The sequence below is a fragment of the Antedon bifida genome, chromosome 8, assembly GCF_963402885.1.
Source record: "Antedon bifida chromosome 8, ecAntBifi1.1, whole genome shotgun sequence".
Taxonomy (NCBI): domain Eukaryota; kingdom Metazoa; phylum Echinodermata; class Crinoidea; order Comatulida; family Antedonidae; genus Antedon; species Antedon bifida.
Genome location: NC_136233.1, coordinates 17,112,602 through 17,131,096, shown reverse-complemented (window position 1 = coordinate 17,131,096; position 18,495 = coordinate 17,112,602). Strand labels below are relative to the sequence as shown.

At 34.7% G+C, this 18,495-nt stretch overlaps 2 protein-coding genes across 2 annotated transcripts in view; one reads left to right on the top strand and one right to left on the bottom strand.

The window, feature by feature from the left end:
- The window catches only part of LOC144850114 (T-cell immunomodulatory protein-like), a 98,050-nt gene that overhangs the window by 4,155 nt on the left and 75,400 nt on the right, over positions 1-18,495 (bottom strand). The window lies entirely within an intron of this gene.
- Positions 1,939-18,484, top strand: LOC144851127 (kinesin-like protein KIF15). Its single transcript, XM_078708668.1, has 34 exons — positions 1,939-2,063; positions 2,738-2,753; positions 3,311-3,482; positions 3,609-3,685; positions 3,841-3,878; positions 4,066-4,163; positions 4,602-4,781; positions 4,980-5,081; positions 5,487-5,720; positions 5,829-5,887; positions 6,149-6,212; positions 6,344-6,467; positions 6,565-6,665; positions 6,760-6,921; positions 7,438-7,645; positions 8,041-8,162; positions 8,503-8,682; positions 9,169-9,357; positions 9,706-9,801; positions 9,913-9,997; positions 10,439-10,569; positions 11,207-11,284; positions 11,509-11,625; positions 11,986-12,141; positions 12,533-12,619; positions 12,827-13,054; positions 13,404-13,532; positions 14,235-14,492; positions 14,835-14,932; positions 15,045-15,170; positions 15,335-15,406; positions 15,966-16,059; positions 16,990-17,121; positions 17,385-18,484. The coding sequence occupies exons 1-34, from the start codon at positions 2,048-2,050 to the stop codon at positions 17,490-17,492; spliced, it is 4,137 nt and encodes a 1,378-aa protein (XP_078564794.1). The 5' UTR covers positions 1,939-2,047; the 3' UTR covers positions 17,493-18,484.

The window sequence follows — 18,495 nt, the reverse complement described above, 5'->3', positions numbered from 1 at the left end:
TCATCATGATACGATACACAGACATAAGCCATATCTCCTCTCCCGGCTGGTGGGGTTTTGCTGGATGACCGTCGTTGGTTCTGTTGTACCAACGCACCAACTGGGTGTCCAACCACCCTCCACACCATGCTCTTAAAGGAGTTGGTAGGGTACCGGTTTAGCCGCCGGTGTGTGACAGTGGCTGTGAGTGTGTGGACTAGTACACTGGACCTACGGTTTATAGTCCTAGTATCCGAGAAGAATCATGGAACGAGTGAGCCTTGAACCCTTGCCGATTTTACGGTTCCACTGTCTTAACCACTTGGCCACTCACTTAGAAACTGAGAAAGATATGTGAAAAAATGCTATATGAATGCATACTGTATTTAGAAATAAAAGAAGTTGAATCATGAAAGTGATAGTATCACTAAATCAATATTAATTGATACTTTTAAACACCCTAGAGATATTTTTGTGAAGAAGAAGCTGTATAGCTCTACACCATGCTAAACAACTGGTAAGTATAAAAGCCTTTAGGTAATTAACAAGTACTTTACAAAAGAAAGTGCTTTATTGACAATGAAAGGAATGCAATAAAAGTTGTTACAAAATTAGAGTTCAACTTTGTGGTACTATCAATTCTGTTTTGCTTGATCTTTGAAAGGAAAATGTCCTATGGATTAATATACTGTATCTGCCCACAGGGATGGGAAGGTAGACATTCTGAGTGGGGACAATTCGTGCATTCTGGATCTGATATTCATAAACGATATTCAAATCTCTTCACTAAGTGGGAAAAAATCCTATTTTAGTGTGATTTTCCGTTTTGTATTAATGTTTGTTGTCATTTTCTGCAATCAAATGGACAATTTGTAATATGTAGAACACCTGATTTAGGAAAAAAATGTGTGAGCAATATACGTGACACAGCCAACCCCTATTCAGAGAATACTTCTAATACACTTTTTTTGGGTCAGGAACATGGGGTGTACCGTAGATAGTTTACGATAGTTCTCCACTTATCAAGGTACACTACCAGTCACCAGTTACTGTAACTATTATTACATGACCTAGAAATTGTATGCGAACCCCAAACCCGAACTTACTCTTAAAAATTAAGATATTGTCTCATGTAAATTGATATCAAGTTACTGATTTAGCTTAATTAATATTTTTGTAATAGAAAAAAAAAGATTTTGCCACATATGGTGTGCCGTATTAATAAAAAGAACAATTACAGAGGGCGACATACTGTATTTGCATTGTGTGAAGGAACTATGAAAAGAACTAGGCTCACAAGTACCCAAAATATAATAAAATACCACACAAATAAATTAATCATACATTGTAATTTACACAAAATCATGTTATATATTTGCTTAATAATTGTTGGGACCAAATAACCTCAATTATGCCACAGACCCTCTAGACCTCAGCCTGCTGTCTTACCGTCAGGCTGTATCCGCCAGGGTCCGGGTCCGGGACCTGTTGTGCTGTGAATCTGTACTGTGTTGTTGTAGGCTTAGGCCTAGTAGCTACCTTTAACTATACTAGGACTAGAGCTGTAACTCACAAATACTTGGTATTGTAATTTATAATAGTAGTATAAACGTATAAGCACAAAATTAATGAAATTATTAATATAATCTATTACAAATGAGTTGAATTTCCGAATTTTACCTTAAAGTTTCTGTTCCTAAGAAAATACAGACCACGTTGAATTGTTTTCATTTAGCGCCCTCCTTCATTTTCCACTTTATACACAATAATGATTTAAAAATAAATTTAAGTATATTAAATAAATTAATACTTTAACGTAAATTCGTAACAAATTAAAATAAAATATGTATAAATAAATATTTTACAATAAATTTGTAAATTATACATTTTAAATATAAATACAATATTATTAAACACTCATAGTTTTTTGTGAGCCTAATCAGACAGCACGTCCATCATAAAAAACATATCGGCGGCGGCGGCGGCAGTTTCGAAAATCGAAATTCCTTCACTCTGACAGAAGGCTAGAAGATCATCAAAGCGAAAAAATATATAAAACTGATCAATAATGAAAGGAGATTCAGGTAATTCGACTACAAAATGTCTGTAGGCCCTTTCAGTAGGCCTAGCTAAGGCCGCCTAGGCTAGGCCTCGGACCTAGGTAGGGCCAGGCTAGGCTAGGCCTAGCCTAGGCCTATATTTTATTTTTTTCTATCTTCCCTGCTGTACTCTACTAGCCTAGGCCTATAGCCTAGCTAGGCTACTACTAGTGCTAACTATACTAGGCTAGGCTAGGGCCAGGCCTAGTCTACTAGATCTAGGCCTAGCTAGGCTAGTAGGCCCTAGGCCTAGGCCTAGTAGGAAGTTCTAAACTCTAGGCCTAGTCTAGAGCTAAGCTATAGGCCTAGTCTAGCTTGGAGGGCCTACCCTAGCTAGTAGGCTAGATTAGAGGGCCTCTAATTAGCATCTAGCCCTAGCTAGCCTAGAAAGTAGTAATAACCTAGCTAGCTAGGCTAGCTAAGCGTAGTAGTAGGTAGGCCTAGGCCAGGGAAGGGTCCAGCGGGGAGGGGGCTACTACTAGTACTAGCTAGGCTAGTAAGTAGTAGGCACTACTTTAAGCCCAGGCCCAGCTAGGCCTAGGCCTAGTACCAACGAGAATCTGTTCTAAAAATAAACTTTCAAAATAATTTATTATTATGTAGCGTAGTAATATGAAATTCAAATATGATTTAAATATTAATATTTTGTTTACTTACAGGTGGAGATGCAAAAAGGTAAATAGGCCTACAATACATTGCATTCACTTCAGATGATTTTCTTTAACCACATGGTCATCAGTATAAATGAATTGTTTATTAAACGTTTTGCAGAGTTTTGTAAAATACTATACAAACCATGAAAATGGAGTGGAGTTGTGGCTTGGTGGTTATGATGCTTGGCTACCACTCCAAGGGTCCTGGGTTCAAGTCCCGTCACATGTCAGGACAAAATTACAACTCCACTCCCAAAGACTTGTAGTAAGACTTTGTTTATGTCAAGCATCTTGTGTATATGTTTGTCTTGTGAACCTCTGAGGGTCCCTAATGATCAGCAATTGCTGGATGGGAAAAAAAAAAGACCTAGACCTATTCCATAAACAAAACACAAAAAATAATTTTGACAAATTTACAAGATGACAAGCATAAAATCCGTTTTGTTGTAACTTTACATTGCTCATTCTACCAGATCTTACACATCTAGTGGATGAGTTGTTTTACATAAAATCTTAGATTTTTAGTACAGATTTTCCTCTTGGAACATAAAGATGTTATAAATTGTTCTTCTGTTACAGTGATGGTGATTCTATAAAGGTATTTTTGAGAATTAGGCCTCCTTCAGAGAATGATTTAAACCATGGAAAATGTCTGGAAGTCTGCCCTCCAGATACTGTATGCGTCCAGGCTGTGAAACCAGAAAAGAAAGCCTATCGGTTTGACCATGTAGCTGATGAAAATACAACTCAGGTTGGTAACATTACATTTTAAATTTATTGACATCAATAACTCCCCCAAAGTAAATAAATATGAGATTTAACTCACTCATCTCCACCATGATACACACACTTACTTGGGTTAACATTATTTTGACAGGAATTTGTGTTTAATGCTGTTGGTAGAAAAACAGTGGAGAGCTGTATTGCTGGTTACAATGGTACCATATTTGCATAGTAAGTTTTTGTTTATTATTATTTAATATATTCTCAGTATCTTTTTTATTATAAATTTACTGTATATTAGTTCTTATTGAATTATAAGATTTGAAACAAGAAACAAAACAAATGATACTTTATTCTAAACCCCAGCTTCAAATTTTATGTTTTAGTGGTCAGACTGGCTCTGGAAAGACTTTTACAATGATGGGTAACCAAGTTTTTCTTTATGGCAATATATATTTTAAGTGTTCACAGTATTATGCTATGTACAGTGATTGAACAATATGTCACTGAGTATTATAATCTAAAATAGATGCTATTGCTGTGTGTGGTTTTATATTTATCATTTTCCAGTATTAATGCAGCTTCTTATATTATTACGTTGTGTACCACAGGTCCCTCGGAAGAAGAGAATTTTGAACACCCATTGCGAGGTGTTGTTCCTCGCAGTATTGACTATTTGTTTAGTTTGATTGAAAGAGAGAGAGAAAAGGTATGCTTGTGTTGAATAGTTTTACAGAACCATTCAGCTATGATTTAGTGGAAATAATGCACTTGTCAATGGTATGACCCCCAAAAGAGTCATTTACAAATAATTATTGATGCAGGAGTGCAGCAAAAAACCTAGATGGTACTTCACATCAATAAACAATGGTGTGTCAATGTCCGTCTCTTTACTACCCACCATATCATTAACAACATGGTCACATTGCATCAAAATTGGTGCGTCATGGTCACCTGAAGGAAAGTCACTTGCAGAGGTGCATCATGGTATTCATATGACGTACATCGGACAAATGATGCACCTCTCCCGGAGGTCATTAGTGGGTCATACAATTGACAAGTACATAACCTCTGTACACCTTTAACTACTCTAAAAATACAGAGAGGTTAAAAGATTCATATTAAGTATCTTATATTCTTTTTTCAGCGTGGAGATCAATTTGAATTTTCGTGTAAATGTTCATTTCTGGAGATATACAAAGAGCAGGTGTTTGATCTTCTTGACCATGCTTCAAACTGCCTGCAGCTGAGAGAAAATGTTAAGCATGGTGTGTATGCAGATGGACTTATTGAAAACCTTGTCAACAGTCCTCATGATGCTTATCAGGTTTGTGTGGAAATTTAATAAAAAATCATTGTCGGTTAATCATCACTTCTGAACCTTGTTCCGTGCTTCATTCACTCCTGCCAAAATAAGGAAATTCATTCTCTAAGCTAGCCCTCAGTATTCTGGTCAATAAATTTATATTTAGTATTCATAACTTTAGAACATAGCTATGTCAATACTTCATATTATTTGTTGTAGGTTTTGTGTAGAGGATGGTTGAACCGTCGAGTTGCTGCCACATCAATGAACCGTGAAAGTTCTAGGAGTCACGCTGTCTTCACTGTATCTATTGAAACAAAGGTATAGTATTCATATTTACTCAATGAATGTAGTTTATTCCATGAAGATTTGTATAAAAAAACAGGAGAGGTTGAGTGGAGTAAGGATGTAAAGAAAAGATTTGCCAAAATATGGTAGTGATATGAGATCATCGTATATATGGGCATATCACCTTTTTTTGTCACATAAAGTTTGATTTGATAGTGTAGACAGAGCTTAATTTTATGCTTAAATATGGTAGTAATATGACATCATCATGTCCATATATGGGAACATCACATTTTTTTGTCACATAGAGTTTGATATACAGAGCTTGACAAATAAATAATATTATCATAGGATATTGATGTATCAATTAATACTACTAAAGAGTATTGTCTCTTTTTTATTTATTATTTGATTATTTTTTACAAATTTATCTTTAAGGAAAAACAAGGAAACGTGAGCAACCTTCGAGTATCTCATCTACACATGGTGGATTTAGCCGGCAGTGAACGTCAGAAGGATACGCAGGCAGTTGGTACAAGAATAAAAGAAGCAGGCAGTATTAACTCATCGTTGTCGGTGTTAGGCCGTGTGATCACAGCACTTGTTGATATCGGGCAAGGAAAAAATCGATATGTGCCATACAGGGAGTCAAAACTCAGCTTTCTTCTTAGGGTATGTTGAACTTTTAATAATGCGCTTAGTTAGAATGAAGACCAAAAAAAATAGTCAAGACCAAAATCAAAATAGCTGTGTAATTATTGTTTTTGTTATTATTTTTAGGATGCATTGGGTGGAAACACAAAGACGTTTATAATTGCAAATGTTCATCCTGGTTCTCGGTAATTTATCTCTAATTTTATTTAATAATAATTAATATTATTTTCCATTGCTATAATTAATTTCAATACATTTTTAGGGCCCATTCAGACATAGTTATTTACCCAGTAAGTTGGTTTCATGGGTACAGTTATCATGGGTAGGAAAAAACTTACCCAGGTAAATAACTAAGCTTGAGCACTTTGGTGAATATGTGTGCTTAACAAATATTATTACAAAGAGTAAAGTTACCAGACACAATGTTTTCTGGTGTGTTTTTTTAGTCAAATTGGTGAAACAATATCAACTTTGAATTTTGCACGAAGAGCTAAAATGATTAAAAACCGGGTAAGTACATAAAGTAAATTTTCTGTACACCACTTTAAATAAATTACACATTTTATGCAGGCAGACTTAAATCATACAAAAATGCGTTTATTCATTCTGTTGTTTAATCTATTAGTTTTGTTATTCTATAGGCTGTGATAAATCAAGATACCCAAGGTAGTGTGGTACAGCTACATGCTGAGATTAAGAGGCTCAAGGATCAGCTTAGTCAATATTCATCTGGTGTAATCCCCACTAATCCAGTCAATAACACAGGTAAGGCCAACACCAAATCGGAAAAAAACTGAAAAGTTTTGTATCCATTTTAGTGTTTTAATTGAAAAAAAAAAATTTTTCTTTTTGTTAAACACAGAGATCGGACCAGTTTCTTCCAAGGGTTGTGATACCAATAAATGGCAGACCTGTTTCTTTGAGGCTATGCTTTTGTGGGAGAAGAGTGACATGGCCAACAAAGTAAGGCTTCTCAGTTTGTATTTACTTTCTCGCCAATTACAATTGCCTATCTGAATCATTTCTTTTTCATGGTACACATTTTTTTTCTATTCAGACATTGACAAGAAAAATTTCACAGCTTCAGAACTTGTGCAAGAAAAAGGATAACTTTCTGATGTCAAACAAGATGGTGATTAAGTTGCGAGAGAGTGCCCTCAGTAGATTTCAAGAAGCGCAGAAGGAGAAATTGACATTAGATGACAGAGACAACAGGATTGTAAGGCTTCTTCTGGTATCATGTCTGGTTGATGACCACTGTTCTCCAGAGTTCCCTGTTATATTATATGCAGTTTGAATGAAATTGTTGGTAGTGCTGAGTGTTAAGCTCTGTCTACACTTTTATACTTAAAAATATATGGACATGATGATGTCATATCACTACCATATTTGTGCATATCACATTTTTTTTGTTTGATAGTGTAGACAGAGCTTTATTGATTGTAGAGAGATATGTCAAATATTCAGAGTCCTATTAATTTCAGTAGTCTTGGTTTTTAAAAAATGTATAAGTACATATGAAATGTCATTTTTATACAGTTATTCTGCACACATGTTCCTGATTATGGGCATAATAATTGTCAGACTTTTGCCGAATTAGTAGTGTTTATGGATGTTGCTAAAGCAATCCTGCTGTTCAAATCACTGTACATTTCTTTAAAAATTCTTCATACATTTATTTATACCACAGAATTATACATATTAAAGATATTTTAAAATCTTTATTACAACATAGGAGGACCTACAGAAAGAGATTGGCCATCTGAAAAACCAATTAGAGCATAACCCAACCGTTGCAAAGTTTGCAATGGAGAACTCGCACTTACGATCAGAATTGAAAGCCCTACAGGCATCGCATACTGTTTTAAGTATAAAAGAAGAAACATTGAAACATAAAGAACGACTACAAAAGCAGTTCCAAGAGCTTACTAGTGAGATTGATGGTATGTAGTTAACTAGGTTATAGTTTTTTAACCAGGGTATAGTTTTTTAACCAGGTTATAGTTTTTTAACCAGGTATAGTTTTCTAACCAGGTTATAGTTTTCTAACCAGGTTATAGTTTTTTAACCAGGGTATAGTTTTTTAACCAGGTATAGTTTTTTAACCAGGTTATAGTTTTTTAACCAGGTATAGTTTTCTAACCAGGTTATAGTTTTCTAACCAGGGTATAGTTTTTTAACCAGGGTATAGTTTTTTAATCAGGTTATAGTTTTTTAACCGGGGTATGGTTTTTTAACCAGGATATAGTTTTTTTAACCAGGTTATAGTTCTGTTATTGCATGTTATGCTGTCTTATTTTGTATACTTCAGAATGTCATGCTTTTTTTTTTTTTAAAGAATTAAAGAAGACTGGTAACACACCCTCAAGTGCTACTCAGGGACGAGAAGGCAACACAGCGGTGGCTACGGTTGAGCGGTTTCGTTCACAGATAGACAAACTTACCACACAGTTAATTGCAGTAAGTTTTTGTTTGCTTGTTTTTATTTGGTTACATATTGGTATACATAAGTTTGTCATATCTGAGGTGCTGAATCCAAAACAGCTAGGTTAGGTTCCATTTTCATTTTGACATTCTGCTGCTGTTTTGAAAAACCATTAAAGTGTAACCACTAAAACCTCTTTTCCATTAGTGAATTGCGAATTCCTGAGTTTTAATTGGTTGCACATTGTTCCACATTACAAAAATTAGATGAACATTTAATATGCATCGGCAATCAATTTGTCTAGTGGAAAACTGGCTTAACAGAAAGTCAAATTGCATTAGTATGCTCATCATTAGTTTATTTACTTTGAATTAGGCTAAACAAGAACTTTCAGAACAAGTAGAGCTGCATAAACATAAACAGGTTGAGTTGGAGTCACAGGTCACAGCAGAGCGCAAAACCAACAAAGAACTGCAGCATGCTCTCAATGCTATCAAGTTGACCAGCAAGATGGAAAGAGATGAAATTAATGATCTACACTTGCAAACAATTAAAGTGAGTCATCATAATACTGCTGTCGTAGCACTAGAATGTCTGTTTCTACCATAATATGATGGATAATGATGATATACAACACTTTCCAATCAGCTTAGGAGTACAATAAAGTACGATTAACCCAGTAGCGGTTCCAGGATTTTGAGATGGGGGTGGGGGCAGGGCATAAAAATGACACAGTCTTTGAGCCACAGGCCCCCATGCCATAAACATGTTCAACAAACTACATATTACTTTGACATCGCTGGCATGGGGTTGATCGCCTAGTCAGCACACTGAGTGCGTTGGACTGTGACCAATTGTCAATAAAAATGAATACTAAAGTATTACTATACAAATTATAAGTACTTTAACTATCATAGATGTTTTTTGTTTTGGGGTCGTTGGTGGGGGGTTCACCTCATCCATAAAAACCCCTGACTATGAGCCTTGTGATGGTAGAGGGCATGAAGCTTCCACTAAGGATCAATTATACCTATTTTTCAGACGATCACTACACCCAAGAAAGCTAGCTACCACTTGAGATCTCGATTGATAATGCAAGCTAAAGCCAACACGCCAGGTGTACCAGAGTTTAACCTGGAAGAAGATAGTGGGATATTAGAAGAGAAAATGCCTGACCACATGGTGGAACAGTGCAATGAGGCATTGACAGATGAAGTTAAGAAATTACAGGTAAAATATTTGAAAGTGACTATCAACAATAATGGCTCTGTCAACACCACATGTTTCTTTTTCCCCCATCAGCACATGGGAGACAATGCTCCTAGTTTTCTATGCCAATAACACAACAAGGATTAAACAGCACAGTCAACCTTTTCAATAGGAATTTCATGCACGTTTGAAAGTCCTGATAGCCACCACACAAAATATTGACGACCATCGGCATGTCTATGCTGATAGAAATCACTACATTACATAAGACCGTGCCTATAGACAACTTTAAATTATACATTCTTTTATTACTTTTATATGTAATGCATTCAGTTAATATTAATAATTCAACGGTTCAATTTCTTTCAGAATAAAAACAATGAATTATTACAACTACTTGAAAAAACAGACACAGAATGCTTCAACTTGAAACAAACGGTTTCACAAACAGAGCAACTTAACCAGGTGAGATATGCGAATCATTTTGTCTTTTTCTATGTAAAAATAAATTTGAAATACCTTTCTTCTAAAACCTATATGGCATAATTTTTTTTTATAATTGTGTTTGTTCTATAGAGGCTTGAACAAGGACGTATTCAACTAACCAATCAAATCAGTTCTCTTACAACACAGCTGGAAACTGTAACTAATCAATTCGAAGGTAGCACTTTCTATAGAAAAGGTTTTCTTATTTCAAGCAATGCGGCCTGTGCATTAATATCTTATCACACATTGAATTGTACCCTAGATACCATATTTATTTAGAATAAAGGCCATAGAGGGTTTATTGTTTAGGAGGGTGTTTAGAAGGATATTCGGGAGAGGCATTTCTTTTTTTAGTGTAATACGGTAACATGTATAATCAAATAAATTCTCCCTAAATATGAAAAAATACAAGACAATTAATATCAAAATATTCTTGGTCAATTGTAGATCATTTGAAGTAAATGAATTCTACTACAAATAGAAATGTGTTATAATTCAATACTGTGTTTATATGCATGTCGTGGGGCGTTTAATTGAGGGTGGGTGGGGGAGGGTGTTTATTCAAATAATTAAAATAAATACGGTATATCTAATACCTGATTAATTTTGTCGATAGTTATCAAATATGAATCAGAAGATTTTAAAGTATTATTACCGCTAGCCTACAAAGAACTTGATGAAAAGAAGAAAGAATGTGAACGTATTGAGCATCAAGCTGCAGAAGACATGGATCTACTGCAGGTTAAGGTTTGTAATGTGGTTTCCTAAATATCTGTTCTGTTTGTTACCCTATGTCCAGAAAAATGTAACTTTGACTATAGATTCTATGAGAACACTACTTTAATTCAAATATTGATTAGAACCTACTGCCCTTTGATACCCAAAAAAGTGTACCCTTAATTTATTATTTAAATTTGTATTTTGAAATAAAGTGTTTACAACGATTCAGAACATAAGAAATATAACTATAATAATAACAAAATTTGAAAAATACCATTCATTCATTTAAAATTCTATGTACTAAGGTAGTAATATTTATGCTTAAAGGTCTTTAAAAAGAAAATTGGCGTGTCTTCTAAATAGGGAATGATGTGTGTTAAAACAGATATTTCTCCTCGTTTCTTTCACAGAAAAGTGACCCCTTAATGTCCCAAAAGACGGTTCTACTGTATTTTTTGGCATACAATAGAACACCTATTGTAGGACCTAACCTAACCTAAATGTTCTCTTAATAGGGGTGTCCCAAAGGAGGGGTTCTATGTATTTTGGAGCATTCAATAGAAAACCTGTGTCTCCTGAACAGAACCTGAATTTACTTGCATGTATGAATGTTTTTCTATTGTTTGTAGATTCTAATTGTTCTATATTAATGATTTGTTCACAGGTTTGCCAAATTGACCACACTATGATAGCAAAGCAGAGAGAACTAGATGAAGTATATGAACAACTTGACAGATTACAGGTGCAATGACCTTTGAACTAGTCTCTTCTAATTTTTGTACAACCAAGTGTTGCATTAAATGTACTGATGTAGTAATCGTGTGAAAAATGAACAAAGCACATACATATCGTCACCGTCTTCATGTCAGTATGTTCACAATATAATGAATCAGGTATAGGTATCACAGGCATTATATTGACACAGGTTTGCGCCAATGTATAAATTATTAAAGTTGTCTTTTGTAGGATGATAATGTAGCATTGCAAGCAGAAGTATCCGTGAATGAGCAACAGACTGATAACCTACAAGCACAGTTAAATGAAAAGACTAGACAAAACTTACAGCTTGAGTCCGAGGTTCAGGTAACAAAACCACACATCACTTTTTATGAATTAAATACCGTAGTACAGTACAGTAACCTATTTTAATGTATTTGTATAGAATGTATTTGAGGAAAATCAGATTTACGTTCTCTATGAACCCATGGCAGCTACAATCCAGCGCCTAACATGAAAGACAGGGCCTGAGATTGACCTGGGGTAACTAACTACTCCTCCAAAAGATGCACTTGTTCTACCACCAGAACAGTGGTTGAGGAGAGCCTTGAACCTGTGCTGATTTTATTGCTACCGTTCGCAGTACCCCTGCTTTAATCGGCGACTCAACTACAATAATAATGTTCATTTTTTTAAATTTTAACAAATGTTTTTTTTTTTTGACAGTCATTGCTTGAGAAACTAGAGTTGGAGATGCAAAAGAGTGGAATGTTGATGAGAGAGATTCAAAGTCAGGCTTCAGAGCAGCAGAAGCAGTTGGTAGAAGAACTGGAAGAGCTACAAGAAACGGCGAACCAGAGGAACAAAGTATGCCAGTCTCAGGTATGATGTACTACTGATTGTGATCACATCTGATATAATTGTAAAAATCTTGCAATATTGGCTGATTTGCACTACTTTCTTTAAACAGTCCTAAATGTATGTTGATGACACCAGAGACTACTACTCTTTGAAATATGCACTGGTGGTTTTTTAAGGACCCTTTTTTTAGACCTCAGGTTTTTTAATCGTTATCCAAGAAGAGAATATTTAACCTGTGCCAATTGAATGCCAAGTTAATAAACTATCCTTGATCAACATTGATTTGATTTAAAACATACACACCTCTGACTTAATTTAGGTCTAACCTCTCGGATAGGAATTGTTGGCCAAGCTTAGCAGGTCTTATTAGGCCCCAGTTATAGTCTTTCTTTTTTTTCTTTATTCCATCCAGCAAGAGCAGCTAGAGAAGGCAAGAGAAGAATTGACCATAGCACAAACCACCATCACAAGCATGCAAAAACGATCAGATGAAGATAAGGTAATTATGGATTCTAAATATGATAATTATTAGAAAGCTTGCATAGCTTCTCGTAATTTTTATTCACTGGTTTTGCTTTTTACTGCAGTAAACCGGTTAAATTTGATTTCATTAAATATAACTTTTTGTAATGAAAAGTGGAATGAAATTATAAATATAGTGACCATGAACAGGAGGAATTTAAAATATATTGTTTTTCTTTTGTAGGAAGCTGTTTCAAATTTGATGATGACAGTACAGGAATTAAGAGCCGGGAAGCAGAGGTCAGATAGTGACCTTGCATCACTGGAGTCCACTATACAGGATTTAAAAACTCAATGTGACGAGTTGAAAACAGTTGAGGAACAACAAACAAGCAATTTGCATAAGTTGGAGGGAAATATGATAAAGAAAGAGGAAGAGATACAATCACAGAATGCTGCTCATAATATGGAGGTACAATTAAGTTTAAAACATGTAAAGCTCTGTCTACATTATCAAACTAGTTTGACAAAAAAAGTATAATGTGCCCAAATATGGCAGTGATATGCTTAAATATGGTAGTGATCTGACACCATCATGTCCATATATGACCACATCAAATTGGTTTGTGACATAAAGTTTGATAGTGTAGATAGAGCTTTATATAATGAAAGCCCCAGGTGAATATGTCCCAATATTACCGTATATTACAGTATTGTCACAGAGGGTGTGGATACGTAATTATTATGTAATATGTGAGTGCTTTGCTGTTCAAAAGGAATTAAGCATCTCTTCATACTAGTATTCTAATTTTGTTTAATAGTTGGAGATGTTAAAAGAAGATCTAGATGAGGCTCTAATGCAAGCAGACAGTTTGAGAGAAGCGCTGAGTAAACAGACACAGCTAACAGTATTGGAACAAGAAGAACAGAAAAAGAAGCATGAGCAAGTGGTTAGTATACATTACATTTAATAGAGCAGGGATGTAGCTAGATAAGCATCGGTGTTGGTGTTAAAATCCCAAAGCTCTGTCTACATTATCAAACTTTTATGTGACAAAAAAATGTGATCATATTTAAGCATATCACTACCATATTTGGGCACATCACACTTTCTTTGATCATATTTAAGCATATCACTACCATATTTGGGCACATCACACTTTCTTTGTCAAACTAGTTGTTGACGGAGCTTAAGGATGAGTCCAGAAAAAATAAATAGTATTTTTAGGGACCCATAGGTTCCTTGTGTAGGTGCTATGTTGAAATTAGGCTGGGAGGAAGACCTTAAAATAAGCGTTTGTCTGGGTGGAAGTAGATGTCTCTACCCAACACAATTACATCCATGATAGAGTATACATAATAAACAATAATAATCGTAGTGAAGTCTGTCTGCAGTTGGAATAATATGCAAGGAAGATGAAACTTTGATACCACATGGTTAAGTATAAATTGTATTGTATTTATACGTTAAGGCCAATTTACACAGACAATGTGTCCCACATACAATCTGTATCTATCCTCAGCAGAAACCACCCATCCGCTCTGCGTTGTGTGTAAATGGCCATAAGGAATAACATAGTTTCTAGTCTCGTCTGTGTAAATTGGCCTTTATCCCTTGTGTACCTTTGATTGTATTAATACATATATAATAGATTCATCAAAGAGACACTGAATTATCTGAGACAGTGACTATGTATGAAAACAAGCTTAGAACGATTGAAAGCCAACAGAAGTCAACAGTGAGTGCAACATCTGAAGTCCAGGCTCAGGCTGACCAACTTCAGACCTGTATAGACCAACAGGCAGCAGAGCTTGTGGTGCTGAGGGACAGCCAAACCCAAGCTAGGGAGCTTATTGAACAGTTTGAATGCAGCAGAGAAGAAAAAAATACAGAGATTGACAGCCTTAAGGTATTAAAAAAGTTGGTGTTTTTTTTCTTTATTCTCTGTACAAGCCTCTAGTGGTGTAACGGCTAAGAGTGTTCACTGGCTAAATCCAGGGGCCCCAGAATTTGAGCATGAACCGTCCACTACAACTACCCAGCGTTAAAGGGCCCCTTAGGAGTGCTAAACCAGGAGCCTATGCCTCCTGCGTTACACCACTGATACTCTACATATTTGCAACCATATTTAATGCATGATGATCCATATGAATAATCCAACATGAACTAATACTAATGTAGCATGGCTGCAGTGTGTCTATATGATAATGTTGATGGTAGTCTCCATGATATTGTCATTTCATCTACACAGGTTGAACTAAAGGAAATTGAATCGCTCAAAATGAAGAATGAAGAATACGAAAATAAATGCCATCAACTACAAATGGAACTGGACGAAACTAATGAACGGTAAAGTTGTTTTGTATGATACAGTAAAATTAAAAGTAATATAATAAACTAAATATTTAAATATACAGGATTAATAATATTAATGTAATAAGTTTCAACATTCTGTTTGTAGGTTGATTGAAATTAGACACTTATCAGAACAATTACAAGGTCAGGCAGATCGTGCTAATTATGGATTTGACAGTTCAAACAAGATCAAGGATGAGGTTATAGAAGAGAAGTTTGGGCTCTTGAAAGAGTAAGTGCTGTAAATGCTAGTGTTTTCCACCTCCCCTACCATGTACCTACCTACTGTGTACTGTATGTAAAATAGGAATTATAGACTGGAAACCCACAATAGACATCTTGTCAGGTGATTAGAATACATGCAAAAAAATTGACTTCAGTTATTTTTTATTTTAGAATTTCTGAAATGAAGGAAGTGTTAAAAGAAGTTGAAGAAAGTAAAAAACAAATTGCAGGAGAATTAGAGAGGTAATACAAATATTTCCTGAGCTTTCATTGTTTTATATATCGTACCACGCAATTTGGCTGTATGCTAGGAATGAATACATAACTTGGATTTGATTGGAGTGAGTAGGCCTAGCTACAAGTGGCACAAAAAAGGCCTGCATTTGATAATTCGTAGCTTCCAGATATGAAATACTTTAATCTCAAAGAATACTTTATTTGTTTCTTCATATTTTTACTGGCCGCTAAACTTACTAAATCCTCTAAGTCAGCTAGCTACACAATCGTTGCGTCATATGTGTGTCTCTGATTGAAGATAGAGCAAACAGACATGCACAGTTTAGCTGGTCTATAGTTCAAAGGCATGCGCAATAACTATAAACTGGCGATTTACCAATCAAATGCCGTGAATTGAAAGTTGCCGGTATATAGTGTTTAATATACTATAGATGTCTTTGTTGACACTACTGTTAGTGTAATTATTAAAAATACCTCAAAGCCTTCAATTCTTATTACAACATTTGCTACAACAGAAGGACAAATAGCAAGTTTAATATGTTGTTAATTTCTATTTCCACTATAGAACCAGAGCATTGGAATGTACAGCATTCGAGAAGAAAGGGCAGCTGGAATCCAAACTGGAAGAAATAATGGAAGAAAAATCTCGACTTGAACAGGTATGTGAATTTGTACCCAGTAACATTCATGGTTTCTATTTTGTTTATATATTTATTGAGTACTTAAATATATCTGTACTTCTTTTTTTTTCTTTGGCTGAGTTAATGATAATGATATTATAATAAATTTCATTGCCATATAAGTACGGTAGTACAAATTCTTAAACCTTATGTCCACTTCATATTTGTGGTCCGGAAGTAGTGTTTAGATATCTATATTAGATGCCTCCATTCCTTGATTTCTAAAAGAGAGCATTAGAACTAGTGTACCAATTAGGTAGTCGAGCAAATCAAGTATTTATTTATCAAGTAATTGCAGAAAGAATATTTATTGATGTAGTGCTTCCAACCATAGGTTGTTATTATCAGGTACAGAAATGAACTTTTTATTGAACTAATATTGTCAACCATATGCCATTAACAGGTCTTTCCCGTTCGTCAGAAATAGAATATTTATAGTACTAGTACTTAAAGAAGTCATTATCAGGTCTAGCCAGAAATAAAATATGTATTGAACTCATATTAGCAACCATAGGCCATTATCTGGTCTAGGCAGAAATAGATTATTAAATCATATATGTTATTATCAGCAATATGTTTATTGAATTAGCGTGCTTTCAACATTATCCGATTACTAGCTCTAGTCAGAAATAAAACATTTATAGTTCTAGTGCGTTCAACGATATTACATCGCGAGGTCTAGACATAACTAGAAATAACTAGTACCTTAGATCACCCTTAGAATACCGCCATAGATGAACACTAGATACTTTTTTAACCATAGGTTATAGTCACTGTTAGAAATTAAATATTTATTAAAGATGTACTTTTGTCCAATATCATTTAATTAAAATATTCAGCAATAGGCCTACTTCCGGTACTGATTTGTGAATGGAATGTTTTGACCTTTTTTTTGTAAATTATACACAGGATGTTGAGAAGACTAGGAAAAGCAATGAAGCCCTGAGGACAGAGAATGCGAAGCTCGTTGGCCATCAAAACCTAAAGCAAAAAATTCAGCATCACATTCAGATTAAAAAAGAAAATAATCATCTCAGAGAGGTAATTCAACAATTGATAATATAGTAGAACCTCTATTAAGGGGACATCTTTGAGACCCAACAAAGTGTTCCTTTATTGGGGTGTCCACTAAATAGGAGTTGGCCATAGACCATATTGACCACAATTTCAACATATATTTCCCTATATTTGCATCATTGGAAAGTGTCACTTGGGGTGTCCCAAATAAAGTATACACATTTTGTTTTGTTTATTTCTCTCTTTGGAATGTTTACTTTTCTAATCATACTTTTATTATTTTATAGGAAGTTGCAAGACTTAATGCCGAGCTGCTGAAGCAAGACTTGTTGGACGGCTTCAAACGCAAACGACACTGCAGTCGTAGAGAAGAGCCAGAGCCACATTCTGCATGAATAAAATGATGCCGATATAAATGTATAATTATTTTAGTTTTGATACTGAATATAGCAATTAGTGATACAATTATGTTCCCTCACTTGTTTTCACTTAACAATTTAAGTTGGTACGTTTGAAATAAACAACAGTGGGTAATAATTTCTTTTAAAACTATGTAAGAGTAAAAAATTGTACTAACCATAGAGATTATTTCTCTATGTATTACCTGTTAATATCATTAGGACATTTTAGTCTATTACATTGTATATATGATTCCCCTATGTGTACAAAACAATATAAGCCTATTTCATACATTATGAAGCGGTTAGACAAAGGTGTGGTTTAGTCTAGTTTCTAGACCAAAATATTTTGGGACATATGGTGTTTGATACATGAGCTTGGATTTTCACACTGACTGGTGGACTAACATAAAAAAAACATTAAATACAGACTTAGGTTTACAAACAATAAAGTATTAGGAAGAAGTTTTTAACAAGCATTTGATCATAATCCAAATCTAAAGATATTAAATTATATACCTTCATTAATTATTAACTTCATCTTGTTGTATTTCATCAATTTTTCTTTTCACAAGCAACAGATCAGATAATACATCACGTTGTGATTGGTCCAATTACTTGTGCTGCGCTTGCATCCAAATGGAAACCCAATTGTTGGGCTGCTAGTCTCATTATTTCCTTCTCATCTTCCCATTGGTCAGCCCATCACTGCTGTTGGCACCTACTATCGGTTCATCATCATTAGATATTGTGTACAATTGTACAGAATAAAGAATTACTTTTAATACATTGTATATATAAACAATAACACTTTTTAATCTAGCATCCTTAGGGATAATAGTGTATCTCCTAATTACATGCCAATGCATGTAATCATGTCCATTTATTGTTATACAGTAGGGTAGTAGGGAGTGACAACTGCTTAAAAAAAAACAGGAAGTTTTTGAATTGTATATAGTGCTCAATTAAATGAAACTATGCTCACCGGTTGATTGTGTTT

What these genes read in the sequence shown, in the direction of transcription:
- LOC144851127 (XM_078708668.1), top strand. An exon ending in CTGTATCTATTGAAACAAAG is followed by an intron (nt 5,082 to 5,486) that starts GTATAGTATTCA and finishes TTTATCTTTAAG; the next exon opens with GAAAAACAAGGAAACGTGAG. An exon ending in TACACTTGCAAACAATTAAA is followed by an intron (nt 8,683 to 9,168) that starts GTGAGTCATCAT and finishes CCTATTTTTCAG; the next exon opens with ACGATCACTACACCCAAGAA.